We start from the raw sequence: 20,550 nt of genomic DNA on the forward strand, positions 1-20,550 counted from the left end.
AGCAGCGGCATCGAAATTGCTAAATTTTGATTGTCAACATTTATAAAAAGCATCAAAGTGCTAACTGTGAAGGAAATTAGAGTTTTGTTCAAGGCTTACATTTGTTCTATGGTTAAGTACTGTTTTTATTTGGAATTACACAAATGGAGGCATAATCATTTCAGTGCTTAGGGCTTCTAAAAGTTACATTATGGCCTCAAGTCTACCAGTCACTTAAAAAAAAATGTCACCAAGAAACTTCAGTTTACTTCCAAAAAATTCTTTCTTTCCAAGCAGGCAGTCTTCATGAAGGACTAAACTCTCTCACCCATATAGATTTAACAGAACACCTTGGACAGTGCTACAAATCTAAGGAGAAAATGAAATCTTGCTTGGCTCAGGAGTAGCCCATGCTTTGAGTCAAGGGCTGGTCTGAAAAGGTCTAGATCAAATTTTTAGAATCATCATCACAGTGACTTGCAGATAAACTCGGGGTCCTAGGACTTGAATAGGAACATTCTTTCCTTGTTTTTTTTCCCCAACTAAGAGATGGTTTTGCTGTGTTCTTGGTGAGCCCTGTGATGGCTGGCACTTGTCATCTGCAAATATACATGACTCTACTCTTGCACAAGTGCTGAGATATGTGTGTGCATAAAAGCAAAAGCTATATATTTCCACCCTAAGTCTCCATAGTTGGATCCCTTCCAGACACCATTCTGAACATGACATTCTGCTGCAGGGTACTAAAAATGGTGCTTTGCTCAAAATAAAACCTTTAAAGATCCCTTAGTAGCTATTCAGGGATGGGAATTCAATCTCAATTCTCCACCCTTTGCCCAGATGCAGATTCAAAATGCTTATATAAAACACTGAGAGTATGTACTTCCTGGCAAATCTGATTTTTCTTCTGCAATAGAAACGTGTCATAGCTACCACAAACTATATTTTTACTTAGAAAATACACAAAGTAATAATGCACCTCCAACAACAGAAAACAGATCCTCTTTTTTAATTTTATTTTATAGGTAGCTTTGGTATAAGCTTCAGATAGACCCACTTACTACACAGTTTGTGAGATCTATACCTTTAAATCATACTACTCTCTATTTTAGGCCATTATATCTAAAAGCATGACTTCTCAAATCCTTTTATTACAAGTAGTTCTTGCACATAAATGTTACACCACAATAGCAAAAAAAAAATGTAAACTTCTTTTGCAAACTACATAAATACTATAATATCTGCCTTGAAGTTATTCTCATTTTAGAATCAGAAGATACTCTATATGCTTTACATAGAAAACTCTGGTCAGTAGCCTATGTATATAAAATTTTTTTTTTCTTACTGACTTGCCTTTCATGTTGCCTACTTAGGTCTTTGAAGGAGAAAACTTTCAAATAGAACCCAGATCAAAATTCATTCCACAAGTAAAACAAGTAGTGGAAACATGTCAATAATTGGGGGTAAAATATGAGGTGTGAAAATTATTCTAAATACTAAATCTGACAAGTCACCAGTGGCATGGAAGGAACTGGATAGAAAGACTCATTTAAGCTCATATTTGATCCTATATGCAAGGAACTCAGCCCGCATGCTAATGTACTTTTTTACCCTGCTGAATATCTGTTTTCAAACAAATCACCTCTTTCTATTTTAGGGCACAACAGGTCATTTCTACAACTGTAGTCCTAGACTGGAAAGTCTAGGTGGTCAGTAAATTTATTTCACCATCACTGTCTGTGATGCATTTAAATACAAATTCGAAGTGTGTAAATATACAGGTGTGTGTACACACGCACGCACACTGAGAGGACCACGTCAAGGCCTCTTTTTCTTTTTCCTGCAAGAAGAGTTTTTAACGTTTACCTTTTTTGTTATTACTTCAAAGTAAATCTTTTTCCTCAGAATGTTCTTTCAGTTAAAAATCAAGTTAATTAATCTGGAGCCCTGACTGATTTGTTATTCTGAGATTGCTATTGCACACCTAGCTACTGGCCATGATTTGTTTGAGGAGAAAAACATCACTGTTGAAGCATTTTTTAAAATTTCAAATGCATGCAGAAAGAACTACATAGGCTTTCCAAGCAGCTACATAAGGTGGCTCAAGTGACATTTTTATTTATTTTGGCCTAAGCCCTTTAACAGCATCCTTCAGAAACACAAAGAGAATGGCTACAAGATGGTGGCAGAGCCCAGGATGCATGGCCTGGTGGGCGATGCTCCAAGGGGTTCACAGGATGTCAGGCAGGAATCCACCATGCTGCCTTCCCTCTTTCTGTGCGTTTTCTCTAAATGCATTGTGTCCTCTCTTTCCTGCCCATGCTTTTAAATGATGAAAAACAATTTTTAAAGAAATTTCCCAATGATTCATTCAGAGCTCAAATAACACTGTACGTGGGCTTAGTTGGAGACAGGTAACCATTCTGAACAGTTCTCCCAGAGGAGGCTGGGCCAGGCAGAGGGGCATTGAAGCCTAGGAGCTGCTCTTGTTGCAGACCTGGTCTCGGTTGCTGTTATCCTCCATATACTGGCTGCCCCCCGTGTCGCTCTGGCTGAGGACCATGGAGGGGATGTGGGAGGGCCGCCTCTCTGGGTTCTTCTCCTGCGAGAAGCAGCAGAGCATCCTCTTCATGGTGCTGTACATGTCCTCATCCTTGTAGGAGTAGATGATGGGGTTCATGACGGAGTTAAGCAGCGCCAGCAGCAGGAACCACCTTTTCACATGCTGCACGTTGCACCACGTGCAGTTCAGGCCATCGAGCAGCAGAACCACCAGACCTGGTGTCCAGCACACGACAAAGGCCCCTGGAGGGAGAGAGAGGAAGCAACAGGCACTCAGACCTCAGGCTAATTATTTGGGTTTCTTCTCGCCCAGTCTTCGGTCCGGGGTGTCAAGGGACCTTGAGGATTTGTTCTGACAACTGCAAAGCAAACTTCCAGCCTTCCTCTGAGCATTTGAGACTGGGCTTATTAGAAGCAAACAGACTCTTAACCACGTTCCACTTCACCTTCTTATCTGCTTACCCAGGTACCGTAATTAGGGGCTTACACTTATCTCTTACTTATTGAGCACAACACGGACCTTATTTCTGTTTGTTCTCTGAATCACACTAGGAGGCTGTGCAGTCATTATCCACACTCTGCAGGTGAGAAAACTGAGGTCAAATCCCAGGGTCTATGTGGGGAAGCCTCACACACTTAACCCTGCACTCTACTGTTCTCCAAATCAGACGTTCCAAATGTTTTCCTGAAAATAAGATGCATTGCATCTATGGGAGTCTCCTAGTCTTTTAATCAAGTCACCTGCTCAAAAACTGTATTCTTTACAAATTCAAGTTGCTGCTGAGTAAGCACTAAATTCTTTTTGACATATTCATAGGCCATCTCCTTTAATAATCTGTTCTAGGATGAGATATTTTTGTCAGAAATAAATCTTTCTCTTTCATGATGAGATAGAGATGTGCTTTTTATTAGCACATTTATTTATTTAGCATAATTTTAGCACCAATGGCACACGAATGGGGGGTCTGTTCTGAGTCTCTACCCATATGATCATACTTAGCTTACCTCAAACTTTCTGGTATGTTTTTCCTAAAATATGAGACACATGTTCAATATTTCCCTACTTAGTCATCGTAACATCAGATAACAATGACAGCTAACACATCAATGCTTCCCTTTATTAACTCATAGAACCACACTCTGAAATAGACATCATTATCATCCTCAGGAAACTGAGGCACAAGAGAAGTTCAGTAACTTGCTTAAAGGCAAATAGCTTGTAAGGGACATTGAATTTTGAACCTAGGCAGTCTTCCTCCACAGGCTGTACACTGGGCCACTATGGGACCTGCCTCCATACTGGGACGTGGTTTCTTTCTCCCAAAGTCCTTCTGATTTCTGAAGGCCCTTACTTATCCACTGAACAAATAGTCATTGTGAGGTTTCAATGTGCCAAGAACTGTACTATGCAGTGAATGAGGTGAAGACCCTGCAGTGCGGGAACAAAAGTGCTAATGGGAGAGATAGAACGAACAAGCGAGTCTGTGAACCGTATCACCAACTAGTTACCCTTCCTGCTTAGAGTCAGACCTGGACAGTATTCCTCTTGGTGCTTTATCTTCCTTCTGAGAGATATAATAATAAGCAAGTCAAGTCAAGAATTATAAAGAGGCAGTATGAGGCCGTGAAACTCCATGAGCTATGGGGTCAGACAGCTACGCCCAGCCCCTCACCTTACACGCTGCTAGTGAGGCAAATTACTCTTCTGAGCCTTCATTCCCTTATTTAATAAGGATAATGATCCCGATTTATGAAGTGGTTGTTAAGAGTCAGAGGTAATGAAAAGGGGTGTCTAATACCGTGTTGGGTTCACTCAGCAGTGGTTATCATGAGATGCTTTGTCAAAGACATCTGCCAAAAGTAGATGTGCAGGAGTTCTCAGGGGGTTTCAGTTCCCATTTCATAACTACAGCTCTCCAATGGCTCCCTTTTTTCTCCATCCTGTATTATTTTGGGTTTGGCTGACATATGTGAAGAAAGAAGTGAACTTAGAGATAAAATATCAGGGATTTGGGTCCTAATTCTTCACTTACTGTACAACTCTGGGAGATCCATGTCATCGGTCTGGGCTTCATCTTCTTAAACTGTAAACTGAGGATGTTAGGCAAGTTCTGGGTTTTTCAAACTGTGGGCCAAGGCACCTTAGTGAGTATGCAATCAATTTAATGAATTGGGAAAAGTTTCTTTTTTTTTTTTAACGAAAGAATGGAAATGCAAATGGAATGGAATAGCTCAGAGTATATTACACAGACCAAGAGAAGTATTGTTTCATGAAACTTTTGTTTCAGTTTTATATACTATATTTATGTGTGCATTGGTTATAAAATAAAATATTATTTTTGACTGTTGGAATTAGTCAAAAAGTTTGAAAAACACTAATTTAGATAACCTTTAAGGCTGCATCCAGCTCCAGTGGTCTGTATTTCCCATAGAAGTAACACTTTTGTTCTCTCTGCCATTTCTGAGACAGGGTTACTATGTTGTCAGGAGGGAAGAACTAAACAAAGCAGACATCAAAAGATGTAGCTACCAAATTTGATGTGAAGAGTCCTTTTTGTGTGAGATTGCAGAATTCCAAAGAAATCCTAGTGGGAGTGTTCCAAGGTTTTTGTGTTAATGGGTAGGAGGGAGAAATATTGATAAACTTTATACTTAGTTAAATACGCATGTCAAAATTTAATAGTGTATATAACTTCTAAACCAATGGAGGGGGAAGGATGCAAGTAAAGGAAAGGAAAAAAAAAAAGTCTCGGGCTTCCCTGGTGGCGCAGTGGTTGAGAGTCCGCCTGCCGATGCAGGGGACATGGGTTCGTGCCCTGATCCGGGAAGATCCCACATGCTGCGGAGCAGCTGGGCCCGTGAGCCATGGCCGCTGAGGCTGCATGTCCGGAGCCTGTGCTCCACAACGGGAGAGGCCACAACAGTGAGAGGCCCGCATACCGCAAAAAAAAAAAAAAAAAAAAGTCTCAATGCATAACAAAGGAGGGAAACATAGAAAAATGGGATAAAGAAAAAATTAAGATGCTGGAAATGAATCCAGATAAGTTGATCCTTAAACAACACAAGGGTTAGGGGCACTGACCCCTGCACAGTCGAAAATCCGTATATAACTTTACATTTGGCCCTCGTATCTATGATTCCACATCTGTAGATACAACCAACCTCAGATCAGATTATGTAGCACTGTAGCATGTATTTACTGAAAAAATTCTGCACATAAATGGACTCGCTCAGTTCAAACCCCTGTTGTTCAAGGGTCAACGGTATACTAATAATCAAAATCAATGTTAATTGTATAGTTAAAAAAGTGAATCTAAATAATTTGATGTCTAACATTATAACCATATGTGCTAAAACCATGAAGAAAAGCAAGATGATTAACACGAAATTTATAATATGGTTATTTCTACAGGAGAGAGGGGGCCACCAGGATAGGGCACAAAGAGGTTCTAAAGACACTGAAAATGTTCTATTAAATTGGGTGGCAAGTACACAGGTGTTTTAAATTTTTAATATTCTTTTAAGTGTTATTCTTTAAACTGTACATATATCTTATATAATTTTGTTTGAATGATATATTTCACACACATGTCAGAAAAAAGGATAAAAGTAAATTGCCAACATGTTTTCCTAAAGACTGTTTTTAAAATTGGATTTTTAAAAATCATTAAAGCTTTTTTCCCTAGCATAAAATTCTAGTTTGGATTAATCAGGGGACCTAAACACTCTAAATAAATCTTCAAATTGATGCCCTGTTTGTCATAATGTGGTACTTCACATACATTTTCCTTTTGCATTGAATTTCATAAAATAATTCATTCAGTCAACACTGACACACTTTTCACTGAGCAATGGTTATACACCAGGCACTCTTGTAAGCATTTTATATGAATTAACCATTTAATCCTCATAGCAACCCTTGGAAATAGGTACTATTACACACACACACACACACACACACACACACACACACACATATAACTCTCATTTATATATATAAAACCCTCATTTTAAACCTGAGGAAAGTGAACCACAGAGAAATTGGTAACCTGCTCAAAGCCATGATAAGTGGAAGGGCCAGGATTTGAACAGGCAGCCTGGCCCCAGGGCCTGTGCTTCTTTTCACATGCTAGGCTGCTCAGCAGTGAGCTGCAAAGGATATTATTTCTAAAGTAAGTGATGGGGAAGCGGGGAGGGTACTTCTGACCTTTAAAGTCCCGTTCATAGAATATCATACCTGACTGTGAAACTGCATACAGTATATCACAACCAAGTCATTCTTTGCTTTGCTAACAGAAAGAATTTCTGGCAAAGGAAGGAAGGAAGGGAGGGAGGGAGGGAGGGAGGAAGCAAAAACGATGAAGAAGGAAAGAAGGAAGGAAGGGAGGGGGAGGAAAGAAAGGAGAAAGAATTTCAACAAAAATACAGGTAAGAAGAGCAACAAAAATCTGCTGACCTGGGGCTTCCCTGGTGGCACAGTGGTTAAGAATCCGCCTGCCAATGCAGGGGAAAAGGGTTCGAGCCCTGGTCCGGGAAGATCCTACATGCTGCGGAGCAACTAAGCCCGCGCGCCACAACTACTGAACCTGCACTCTAGAGCCCGCGCGCCACAACTACTAAGCCCACGTGCCACAACTACGGAAGCCCGTGTGCCTAGAGCCCGTGCTCCGCAACAAGAGAAGCCACCACAATGAGAAGCCCCCTCACTGCAACGAAGAGCAGCCCCTGCTTGCCGCAACTAGAGAAAGCCCGTGCGCAGCAACGGAAACCCAATGCAGCCAAAAATAAATAAATAAAATTTATCAAAAAAAAAAAAAATCTGCTGACTTTTTCTTTACACCGTTTCCAAGAACAACAAAAGGCAAGTCTCTGACAGAACAGCTGCCACACACTGCACTGCTGATGGGTGCTTCAGCGGTGCTGTCTGAGGTGATGATTGCACGCCGAGCAGGAACCCTGGGAAACTGCAGCTCCCCAACTCCTCCACCAGTGGCCAAGCTCTACCTCCAAACACATCTCAGAGCGGGGGCACAGTTTATCTAAACAGCTCATTCCTTGGGAGTTTTTACTGTATGTCAGCAGCAGCATATATGAGGTCCCCAAAAACATTTAAAAGAGAAGAAAATGTCAGGAATGGTTTTGGCCTTGGGAATCCGTCTTTTTGGAGAACACTTGGAGAATGTGGGAGATGTCAGAAACATACAAATGTTTCTGTCTGTCCCAGTTCTTAAAAGAGGGGCAGAGGGTACATCCTGAGAAATATATATCAGTCAGTCCCTTATCAATTTCCAAAAATTTCTAGAGGAAAAAACTAAGATGAATGTTTTTTGAGTATTTAAACTCAATGCTCAGACCAAGAGAGCTGGGACCAAACAAGGCTTTCAAAGAGACATATGCCAAGCCCGGATCTTTTTTTTTTTTCCCCTAAATCAGGCATTAACAAGTAGGAGCAGATCTAAAGGTATCTATCTGGGAACTGATGGAAGAAATCAAGCATGTTTCTCTTGGAAAAGAAAAGGCAAAGGAAAACCACATTATGTTAACTATTCCCAAAGACCTGAAGGGCCATCACATAGAGAGAAGCATGACTTATCTTGAAGGTCACCCTGAGACAAATGGAAAAGTACCAAAAGGCAGAATGTGAATGTAAGACTTCTTTTTAAGGAAATGAAGCTATTAGGAGAGGAATTTGTTGTTCGGCAGATAGAGAGCCTCCCTTGGCCAGGGTATTTACTTTGCCCAGATCATCCTGAGATGTACAAAGGGAAGAGATTTTTCCTAAATGAGAGAGAGAGGGTTAAGTGGCTTCTGAACTCTTTTCCAAGTAGAAAACTGCTAAATTCTACAAACTATGAGTATCAACTCCCCATAAAATTCAAACAAATTCAACGTATTAGTTTCCCATACACCATTATCAGACAGTATGGCTAAAAACTGATTAAGATGAATTCTCTGAGCTACCAGTTCCCAAAGCTGGCTGGCCATCAAATTCCCAGGGGAGCTTTTTTAATAATGCAGATCTCCTGGTCCTAGATCAGAGCCAATGGTCAGACTCTCTGGGGTGGTACATGGAAATCTGCAGTACTAAAAAGTTCCCTGGGTGATTATGATGCATGGCCAGTTTTACAAACCATTTTTCTATGCTGACCAAAATGGTTTAATCAAGCTGATCCTGTCAGCAAAATTGTAGACTCCATACACACTTGGCAAAAAGTCATGGAAAAGAGAAAGGGGGCAGAATTCTTTAGAACAAGAAAATCACCTTCAGATCAATACCTTCAGCTTCTATTTGGACAGAATGTTTGAGTACATCTTATGCATAAATGAAATGTACAAACACTAGCAGGGAAACTAGTCTACAGGCAAGGCATATACTGTCCTCCACTGGCCTTTGTTGGCGCTCTGGTTCGCCCTGCCAGGAATGCCTTCCTGGCTCCTAATCTAAGGTCTACTTTTCATTTTAAGCTTAGCTCCTCCACTGGACCTTTCCCATATGTCCAACAAACAGTGACCATTCCCTCCTCTCAACTCCTGTGGCATTTTCCACCTACAACATCCACATGGCACTGGGCATATTACCTGCTTAATTCCACTCTAACATTTCCCAAGAGCTCTGGGCTGGGCAGTGTGCTTAGAGCTTTACATACACCCATTGTTTAAAACTCATGGCCCTGTGAAGTTGCCACTCTTATTTTCCGTCTCACATATGATGAATTTGAACTTCAGAACAGCTCAAGAGTTTGTCCTAGGTTTAGTCAGAAGCCAACAAATAGAAGAGTCAGAATTTGAACCCAGGCCTGATTCCCCCATGCAAACTCTTGAGCGTTGTGCTATTCTGAGGTCGTTTTTAATACATACGTCCTGTCTCTCGGGCCCATTGCAAGCTTCCTAAGCATGTAGGCTGTGCCTCATACCTGTCTGTGTCCTCAGAATGAAGTATAGAGCTCCATACTCAGTAGCAGAGACGATGAGTCCATTGAACATAACTGAACTTTATTAAGAGGCCACATGGGGCCAGGTAACGCATGAGCTGCAGCACTTGCTGATGCAAACAGTGTGCCGTCCTGCCCTTCAGGCACTGACAGGCAGGGAAACAGGACGTGATGATTCTGATTACTGTCCAGGAAGGTGTCAGGTGAAATGACACTCAGTTGAGCTGAGTATTGAAGGTCAAGAATGACTGTGCAGAGGTGAGAAGTAGCATGATGTACTTGGGGAATTCCAAACAGTTTAGGATGGTTTTAACCCAGGAAGGTTACTAGGGAAGTAAGATGAAGCCTGAAAGATGAACATGGGTCAGACCTGGAAGGGCCCTGTGGGCAGTTCTCAGGAGTTTGGATTTATTGTATAGAACACACCCCATAAGTCTTTTTTCAACCAGGAGTTCATCAGGTGAATGCCCTCAAGTATCCGTGGTATGTAATGAATTAACCTCTCTCCCAAGCACCTAGAATGGTATGAGTCATACACCGTCATGGGAGGATTAAGAAAATATTTCTAGGTTCCACGGTTCATAAAGGAAACCTAATGAGAAAGGTTAAGAGCTGAGGTGTTTCAGGCTCAGTTGCAACTCATCAGTGGCTTGTGAAATCAATTTAGTAGGTTGCAACCAGCTTTTTTCTAAAAAATAAAATAGAACAGAAAACATCAGGATACATCAAGTATAGTAATGGTATGTTTCATGAAACTTGTTTCAATTACATACAAAACTATGTGTATGTATTGGGCCATGATAGAGAATGTACATTATTTCTCACTGTGGGGTCCTGATTAAAAAATAAAAATTGAAACCTACTTCTGTAGATCATTTTTTTTTTTAAGTAGAGGATGACTTCCCAAAGAAAATCTCTTGTTAAACTCCAATATCAGAGCTGCTCTGACTAAAGAAGGAGATGGGGTGGGGGGAGTTGAATAAAGATCTTCCTGGAGAATTCACTCCGATCTTCACACTACAGTGCTCCCCCCGCTCCCCGCTACACATACATACACTGAGGCACCTCTGAGGAACCCCTGGGAACCTCGCTGGCCTAGGTTTGAAAATGACTGCTGTAGAATGGTAGTTCTTTGAAGATTTTTAATCAAGAGCATGGATAAGTCTTATATTTTAAAGCAAACCTGTGTCTGAGTGCTCAGGATGGAATGGAGGTATGTGACGCTCCCCCTGCATCACAATCACCTGGGCTGACTGCTTGAAATTCAGATTTCTGGGTCCCACCCAGACCTACCAAATGATAAACTGATGAAGGTATGATCTGGGTATCTCCGGTTTTAACGAGCTCCCTGGGGAATGCTTTAGTAGGGTGAAGTATAGGACCACTGACCTAGGCATGGAGACTCCTCTGAAGACCAGCTAAAATTCAGGTGGAAAGTCTAAGGATCTGATGGAGTTGGAGAGACGTAGCCAGGTCAGTGAGGTGGTAAGGAGGAAAACCTGTAAGACTCGATGTATAAACAACTGGATCTAGGTAGTGAGGGAGAGGAAAGAATCCAGGGTGACTGGGTAGCATGGGATTCTGATAACCAAGCGGGAGAGAGAGGAGGGATAGGCTTAGAAGGAAGAGATGGTGATTCAATTTTAGGCATCGGGCACTTAGAATATCTGTGGCTCCTCGAGGCATAGACGAGTAGAAGGCAGCCAGAACTGTGGGTCGGAACTCTGAGAGCTCCAAATTGAAATGTTAACTTGGGAGTCATCAGCAGTAGGTGGAACTGAAGCCGTATGTTCTTTCATTAATAAATACTTACTAGGCAACCACCTGCCATGTGTCAGCCACTAAGAGTGAATGTCTTCCAGATGATTACATTTGAATAACAAATATAACATCCTTCTAGTGCCACGTGACAGGTCAGTTATGTTGATAAGAAACATTTTTTTTTTTTTTTTTTTTTGCGGTACGCGGGCCTCTCACTGCCATGGCCTCTCCCGTTGCAGAGCACAGGCTCCGGACGCGCAGGCTCAGCGGCCATGGCCTCACGGGCCCAGCCACTCCGCGGCATGTGGGATCTTCCCGGGCCGGGGCACGAACCCGTGTCCCCTGCATCGGCAGGCGGACCCCCAACCACTGTGCCACCAGGGAAGCCCTATTTTTTTTATTTTAATGATATTCTATGTTCTTTCAGTACCTGTTTAAGAGACTCACTAATAGTCCAATTAGATTGCCACTGAGCTTTCCTCTAGTAATTCAATGAGTTTCAGTGCTGTACTCAAAAACCAGTATCATGAATTCAATACAAGTTTCTAAAGTATAGTGAATCATACACTAGAATATTCAATTAAGTTCTGAAATGATATTTAATGACTGCAATTTAAGGTAATCAGAAACATCAAGTTAAGGAATGTCTAACACTTTAGAAGAGACTGTTACAACTGAAAATATTGGTGACAAGTGAAATCAAAAATCTTTCAAACTCCCTAGTCAATATTATGCTGAAATAATCTACAACCACTATCCCCCTTATTTGGAAGTTTTCAAAATATTTCAAACAATACCCTGGTTAACACCTCATGGCTACATTATATGAAAGAAGATACATACATTATAGGAAAGAATACCAGTCCATATGGGAGAAGGGCCCCTCACTGCAATGTATTTAAGATAGTTCTTGGGGTTTAGGTGACAGACAAGATGTATAGAAGATTCAGACCTCAAGTTGTATGACTCCTGTTCTTTAGGACTCATACTTTTCTATTCCATCTAGTTAGCCTTATTTTCCTCTGTTTAAAAATTCATACATACAATTAAAAAGAAAACTTGACATGTGAGTGGCACATAAATAAAACATCCATAGTGATAAAAGCAATCACTCACACAGAATAGTCTCACTTTGGCACACAGGCTACTCATTTCATCAAACAAGAGGATATATTTTAAATATGTTCACTCTGTTATTCTTTGTTTTTAATCCAGGAAAAAACAGCAGGGCACCAGCAATAATGCTAACCTACTAAGCCACAGGGCTGTCTGATTTACTAAAATAGAAAATTACAACTCTACATAAAAATCAGGCTAGGAACCTCATCCTATGGAAGCTCTCTTCTTATTTGAAAAGAATTTTAAAAGTAAAAATTTAAAGTTAATAGCTATTCTTGGTTAGAAGTATTACAATGTGTAAGTTACATACTAATAGAATATTCAAGTAAAAATGCTCTTATGATACTAAAGAATTTATTCAATAATTTAAAAATAACACCTCCAGATGTGGTTTGCATTCAAATTCATACTTGTTTACCCACAGTGTTTTAGAAGTCCAATAATTCAGAAAATAGATTGTCACATATGTGAAAGGAATGAAAATATATACCTGGAGTAAACCTGACTTATTTTTACTGCAGAAAACAAAAAACACTGAGACACTTCAAATAGATGATGAGCAGTTAAGCATTCCACAAATGATTCATTTAACACGGTTGTTACTACCGCTGTATCTTTTGACTCTAACAACTGCTTTTAGACACTTGTTTCAAACTTGTGGCCAGCTTTGGAAAGTTGAAATTCTTTGCTGTCAAGGAGTTATGAGATAAAATTTAAAGCAGAGGCATACTAGCTAGAACCACAGCCTAGACCTAATTGTAGTGTCTAACTCAGGGCAACAGCTGGAAATCATAAACTGCAACAGTAAGAAAACACCATCTCCACCTCCAGATTCCTCTTTAAGTACCGTATGCGTGGACCTACAATACCTCAGTACCTCACTAACTATTATATCAAGGGCTCTCCAGCATCTAAGAAAAGGTGTGAGGTCAGCAGCTATTTGTCTGGTATAATCTTAAAGACTGACAGATCCCAGCTAGCCTGCCCAAGGGTCTGAACTTCTTTCTGCTGGAGTCACTTCTTTGAATTAGGAAGGCCTGCACCTTACCTAGACACGAACATATTAAGCTGTAGGCATGTAATAATCTACATATCACATAAGCTGTCATCAGCATGGAGCAGGGTTGTGAGGCAATGCAAAAGGGATATCTTTGATGGGGCTGAAAATTTTGAAAAGGGTTGCAGCATGGGACAATGTACAGGGAAGCTGACCTGATTAGGAGACAAGATTCTAGACACCCAGATGGCACAAAATACCATCTTGAGCTCAGAGGAAAGGAACAGGATGTAGGAGACTTGACTTAGAGAGAGTTGGGCCTGGAAGAGTGACGGTATGGTATAGCTCAGGAAGTACGAAGTCCTGACTCAGGGCTACCCCTTTCCGTCCTACTCCCATGGCCGCCATCATTAATCCACTATGTGCTTCTGAACCCAGATGGCCTGGGAGCCTTCACAGCACAGTGCTCAGCCTCTAGCAATCAGCTGGAATTTGCCCTTGAGATGACATCCACTTACCATCCCTATTATAGTAAAAAAAAAAAAAAAAAAAAAAGAGCATAGGCTAAAGATCAAGCAGACCCAGAGTTGAAATCCTGGTTTATGCCCACAGGCAAATCAGTTCACCTTCCTGAGCCTCCCTCCACTTCTTAGCTATGGAATGAGCATGAAGGATACTGACCTGACAGGATTTTTTGGGAGATCTACTGCGATAATGGGTGGAGAGTGCCTAACACAGAAGACACTCAGAAAATGTTCATTCTGACTGCCCAGATGGTGTGGGACACTTCCCCTGCTGTGCTTCCTCAGGCAATTTATGAACACATCTGGTGTGTTGCTGTTGTGTGAAAGTGTGAAAGCTTGCTGAAGTGTGAAAGCTTTGGTCGCTGTCATAGGCCCACACCTGTGTGTACGCGTGTGCACACACAATCTATTACACTCTATCCTATTTTGGCTACCCTGCTACACTGACATCCTCAGAGGAGATCCCTTTTGCACCTTCTTCAGCTTGGGATACACAGTGCTTGGCCATGTGCCATACACATAATAGGTACTTAATAGAAGCTTATTAAATGAAGAAGTAAGGGATCTTGATTCAAATGCAGACCCTGGACTAGAGTAATTTGAAAAGGTAATTCTATGTCTCTGCCTCCAGTTTCTTCATCTGTATATTAAGGGATTTGGACCATAATGACCTGTAAGTTTCCTTCTGGCTCCTACACTGGCTGATTCTGAGTTTCACCTACAGCTTCCTTCTCTACATGCAGATGTGTAGATAGTCCGCTGTAAATACACCCCACTAGTTCTTAAATAGCCAGCTTCTCCAATAACTCATTTTGTGTTTGTTATGCTTTCTGCTACCAAGTGGGGAAAAAAAAGAATCCAAGTGACAAACATCTATAGTTTCAACTTGCCAGGTGTATGAATCAGAGCGCCATTCAGAATCTGTCAAAATACCTTTAACTTGCTACTTTTGATCATATGTAACTTGTCCCTAAGCTTGTTGGAATTGGTATTTACCATAATTTGCTTTAAAGGAATGTAATGTGACACTGTCTTTGTTTTCTAAAGACTTTTTAAAGTTTACTTTGTAATTTAGAAAGCAATGCTAGTCAGAGCACAGTGCTCAAGTCCCAAGAATATGGCAATAATTACTGATTAACCTTTTAACCAGCAATTCAGTGATGCTAGAGGTGCAAACATAGCCTTGTTTTCTAATTTTCTTTATTCCTCAACTCCTTAGCTGCCCTGCTGCCACCCTCCCCAACCCCCAGCCATGTCCGATTCATCCCAGATGCTCTCCTTTATCTACTTTTCTTCATTTTCTCTTTTTCTTCAGGAATTCTGCTTGTATCCTATTTGTGATATAAGCATTGCGATCCCAGGACTGCATGCATCATCCAACGAAAATTCATTGAGCCCCAAGAGGTGCCAATAATTGTGTTAATTACCCAGGACACAGGTAAATAAGGTGAAACATACTAGCTCTTTCCCAGTTCCTGATTTCACTGGCTCCTTCTCGTAGTTCAGCCCCAAGTGTACCCTTTGGAGAGCTTTTCCTTTGTGCCATATAAAGTAGCCCAACCCAGTCATTCCCTAAAATATTATTCTGTTTGATTTCCTTATATCACTCTCTGCACTTACCTTGTTTATTTGTTGACTGGTTGGCTGCTTCATTTACTAATTGCCCATCATCCCAGTTGGACAGAAAACATGGAAGTGAGGACTTTGCCCATTTAACTCACCTACAAACACCTTTCTTATATACAGCGCCTTCTAGTTCCCTTCTGGAGGTTCTGATTCCAGGAGCCTGGAGTGGGGCCCAAGAATCTGAATGTTTAACAGATGTCCCAAGGGAGTCTCATGCTCAGGGTGAATGTGTGAAGTGCTGGATTTTATACAAACCTAGGTCTTAAAGTTTGATGACCATATCTGCTTACATCCCACTTGGGGATCCTTCCACTGAAAAGGAAAAGTCTTCAATTTGGATATACTCTGTGGACTCCTCTGTGAAATGTAATTTGGTGACAGTGAATGGTGTAGGCCTACAGGCATTTAAGAAAAGCCATTCTCCATCAGGTTCATATTCAAGAAAAATAAAATTATTGGTAAAGCACAACCTGCTTAATAACTTAATGAACAAACTATGTAATCAGAAAAAGAAAAAAACCCATAATTTGGAAGCATATTCTCAGTTTGCATTGAACAAACTTTCAAAGCTTGATAGAAGGAATATGAGGGAATGGGTGGCTTAAGTATACAGTAAGGATGAAAGGAGAAGAAAGCAAAGTAAGGTTGGAGGTCATAAATAGAATATGTATAACAGATAACAGTGAAAGAGACAATGGACACTGCAAACAAGGAGTGCCAGGAGTACACTTGCCAGGAGTGCCAAGTACAAGGAGATGCCAACAAAGTATCCTGTAAGAACCCGGAAATGAGAGGAAAAAGGTCATTTTTTTTAATTCAGCCCTATACCAAAGTCATCTTAAAGAGACATTATAGTTCCCAGACCTGCAACACCTTTTCTGAAATCTGACTGAAGGCACTAACATCTCAGGAGAAAGAATGTCATCAGAGCCAGGGATGTCTAGAACGACTGTATGCAATTCAGAGGGAGAAGAGTTCTTGGTCAAGGTCAGCCTTTCTCATGGCTGGGATGTCTCTATTGTTCCGATTCTGTACAAAAAACAACGTCTAATGGTAACTTGATTTGCCAGGTATTGAGTATCTAAACCTCTTGGTAACTTTATTTCCTCCATCCAAATAAATACAATGGCATTCTAGTTAATCACACACACACACACACACACACACACACACACAATCCAGAGAGAGGGCAGGTCAAAGGGAGGAAGGAAGGAGGCAAACCGGTTGTGGTGCCATGCTTGATTCACATTCTCCCCTCTGCCATCTGATGGCCTGATAGTCTCCTCCTCCTCCTTTGAAAGCAGCTCCCTTGTTACCTCCTGTGTGCAGCTTTCCTCAGACACTCCTCCCAAGGCTGAGCCAAATGTCCCCATCCCACATTTCCATAGGCTCTCCACATACTTACTGTCAAATCAGACACCATTAGTAGATTATCCCTCCATCTGGCCAGCTGGGTTGAGAGCACCTGAAGGGCAGAGATGCTGCCATATTCACCTTGGATTCCTGACACTTGATTGGGGCTGGATGCTTAGCAGTTGCTCAGTTTTCAAGGAAGCAGGAAAGGAAAGCTGAAATGTCCCTAACCTACTGACCACACACATGACATATAAATATACCAATACCTTTGAGATGAGGCACTGTACCTTGGTGCTGCAATACCAGCAAGCTCGGAAAACTCCCCGTGCATTTTTCTCCCAGAGAAACTATAAACCATGTTATCATAGGTACCTGGGAAACCAAGGACTCCTCTTCTGATTTGAGATGGTTTATTATAATCTAGAACAGAAGAGTCTGAGGTTCTTCTTACAGTCCATGTGTTTCCACATTTGGGTTAATCAAACACATTTAAGACATATTATATCATAGCTTGAAAGAACTCTGTTTAAAATGTTATTTTTACTATCCTATTAATCAAATGAGATTAATAAGTCAAAATGTGTAAGCGACAATAAATAGTTTATAAATTGTCAATCAGTGAAGACGAAACATCCAAATCACATAAATATAGATGCTGAGAAAGATTGTTCAAAGTTTAAAGGAGTCTATCTTTGAACTAGAAACTATCTATTTACCTTCGTCCAGGATATTGGGCACATCAAATACCCTAAGTTCAATAAAGGGCAAATAAATAAAGTCTGAGATACTGTCTCACTCAAACTGTGGAACTAAAGACATCGTGATACTCAAATAACAGAAAGCTCATCTTCTTATCCTTTAGCCCCTCCCCCACAGGAAAACATTAAACACTTCCTCTTTCAACATATACCTTTTTATTTTCCTGAAGCAAATGTGTTCATTTATTATTGGGTACAATGACTAATTTGATCTTTTAACCTAATGATATACATATACTGAAGGATTTACTAGTTAGGTAAACTCGGGTAATTTACTTAAACTTGCTAAGCCTTGTTTCCTCATCTGTAAAACAGACACTAAAATTCCCCTCGTGGGGTTGGTGAGGCCCAGTTGGGAGAACAGGTATAAGGCCCTTCAGTGCAGCATTTAGCACAAAGACATCATCGTGATCAGCATCCCTTATGTGTACTCCTTTTGTGATCTGATATTTGGAAAACCTAAAACAGCATTGGTCAGAGGAGCATTTTAACAGCTCGGCCCCTAGCGCCAAACTACTGGGTTCAAATCCCAGAGGTACGCTTGCTTTGGGGTACCCTTGGGTGATTTTTATTTAACCTATTTAACCCACCTGTACCTCAGTAACCTTATCTGTAACATGGAGATAATAAGGACGCCCACCTCCTGGGATTGCTGTAAGGGCTACATCACTGATTATACATAAAATATCCAGATCATTGCTCAGCACTGAGTGAGACATGATGTGTTAGTCATTCTTGCTGTGGACCCTGCTTTCCAGGTTTAAAGATGGTCAGAATCAAACTCCAGAGTGGGAAGATGTGGAAAAATACTAAGAAACTAGAGTTATTTGAGATGCAATAACTAGTTGCTATTTCCTAAGTAATCCCATAGGGATAATGACTTTTTTTCAATAAATTTAGTCTTTATTTTTTATTTTTTTAAAATTTAGTCTTTTAGAACATAGCTGTATAGGAGGAACTAAGTGAAAAGGCCTGAGTGACAGAAGTAGCCTGCGGAGTCCCGTCCATTCAGCACATCTCTGTTACAGCACTAGCAATGCTGCAAATATTTTTCATTTTCATGCCTGTTTTCTCTACTAGACCATATGTACCTCAAGGATTACAACTAGATACAGCCAATTTACTTTTGCATTCCCAGTTCTTAGCAGAGTGCCTGACATAAAGCAGACACTTAACCAATACTTATTAATGAGTGAGTGATCAAATGAGTGAATTGAAGAATGGTCTAAAGATATATGTAGATATTTGTCCAAGTACAAGAAGATCTTTTCATCCTATCAGAGCAGAATCTGACTCTTGCATCACCAGGTAGGAAGGAGCCAACAGCAAACGAGAAGATAAATGAACAGGAGTGACGTCTATAGCCTGGAACCTCAATTTCACAGAACCTAGTTTTCACCGTGTGGAGGTTTCATTATGAATCCTCTCATTTGCTTGGCAATTCTAATTAGCCCAGCCAGAGCTCATGTACTGCATAAGGCCTTTGGCAAGATTGTTTTGCTTTATGTGGATGATATACACCCAACCAACTAAAGTATTTAATGCTTGCTCCTAGTTCAAATAAGATCAAGTCGTCTTCCCATACCTGCACAAAAATGTTATCAATAAACCTAACAAACATTTTTTATAGAGTCATAGACTCTGGGATTCACAAGCGTTCTTACAGTTTGTCCATCTATCCTCCCACGTTGTGTAAGAATCCCTAAGTAGCACTACACATGAGAGTCATCTATCAGTTACCCAGCACCTCTAGCAAGGGGAAGCCCACCTGTATCACTAGGCAGCCAGCTCCATTGGAGAACAGCTCTAATTTTTACAAAGTTCTTCTGATAATGAGTGAAAATATTCTTTCTCAAATTTCTACCCCTTGATCCTAGCTTTAACTACCAAATTTCTAAAATATAATTCCTTTTTTTGAACACATAAAATGTTTTAAAATAACTGTTATGTCCTCATTTCTTCTCTTCTTTGGTGACAATTCCAGTTCCTTCATCTGTTCTGGATCCTTTCAAACCCCAGTCACTCTCCAGTAGGTACTGACTACACTGACAATATTCCTCTCAAAATGTGATGTCCAGATCTGGCCTTACGGTACCACTGTGGACGTCCTTGTATCCAGAGAAAGCAACACACTTTCTTTCCTAAGCATAGATCCTTCACATTCCATGAGGATGCCTATGACCACACTCTCCTCTGGGACAGCGTGATGTCCTCGACACGACAGCACTTCTGGTCAGTAAAAACCCTTAGTTCTTTTTTTCCCCCAAACGTATATACATATATTGTTTTTAAGATCTTCCTTATCTTTTTGGTTGTATAACTGCAGTGTGTGTGGTGTGTGTGTGTGTGTGCGTGTGCGTGCACGCGTGTGTGTGTGTGTGTGTTTTGTCTAAACCTAATGACCATATCTATTCTTATAAAGTGCTGTTCTCGCTTGCTTTGGCAGATCATTCTACTCTGTTGACAGCTGTTTGAATAAGGAACCTCCTACCTAACATATTAGCTATTCTTCTCTCTTTTTGCTACCTACATATTTTGACACCTGCAAGTAATGTTTTTTCCATCTTCTCTAAGTCGTTGCTACTTTGCTGGGGAAATACAGACCAAGTGCAGAGTTCTCTGGCATCCTTGAGATTCTTGCTAGGTTGACATCAAGCCTGTCCCTAATCACCAGGGCTCAGGTGTACCTGTTCAGGTACTGGTGAATCTTCTGACTATTCTATCATCCTGCCCACAGTTCCTCTTGATCACCAGAATACGACGTCCAATTAACAAAGGGCTTCTTGACATCCACATATACATACTATCTATAGCATGCTCCTATCTACTCTCCTAGCAACCTTATCACAAATTATAAACTGAGCTAATTTGTTATTTAATTTATGTGGTGTTTTATGAGCACCACTTCTTATTTTTTTAATTAAAAATCTATTCTA

General features: G+C 40.8%; 1 protein-coding gene across 1 annotated transcript in view; it reads right to left on the reverse strand.

Moving 5' to 3' along the window:
• Positions 1–2,078: 2,078 nt before the first annotated feature.
• Positions 2,079–20,550, reverse strand: part of LPAR3 (lysophosphatidic acid receptor 3) — a 47,932-nt gene continuing 29,460 nt past the window's right edge. The window contains exon 2 of the mRNA XM_079697048.1: positions 2,079–2,784. Coding sequence (XP_079553174.1) covers positions 2,453–2,784 — 332 coding nt within the window. The 3' untranslated portion in view covers positions 2,079–2,452. The remainder of the gene's footprint in view (positions 2,785–20,550) is intronic.

This window comes from Hyperoodon ampullatus (genome assembly GCF_949752795.1).
Source record: "Hyperoodon ampullatus genome assembly, chromosome: 2".
In the NCBI taxonomy this organism is placed as follows: Eukaryota; Metazoa; Chordata; class Mammalia; order Artiodactyla; family Ziphiidae; genus Hyperoodon; species Hyperoodon ampullatus.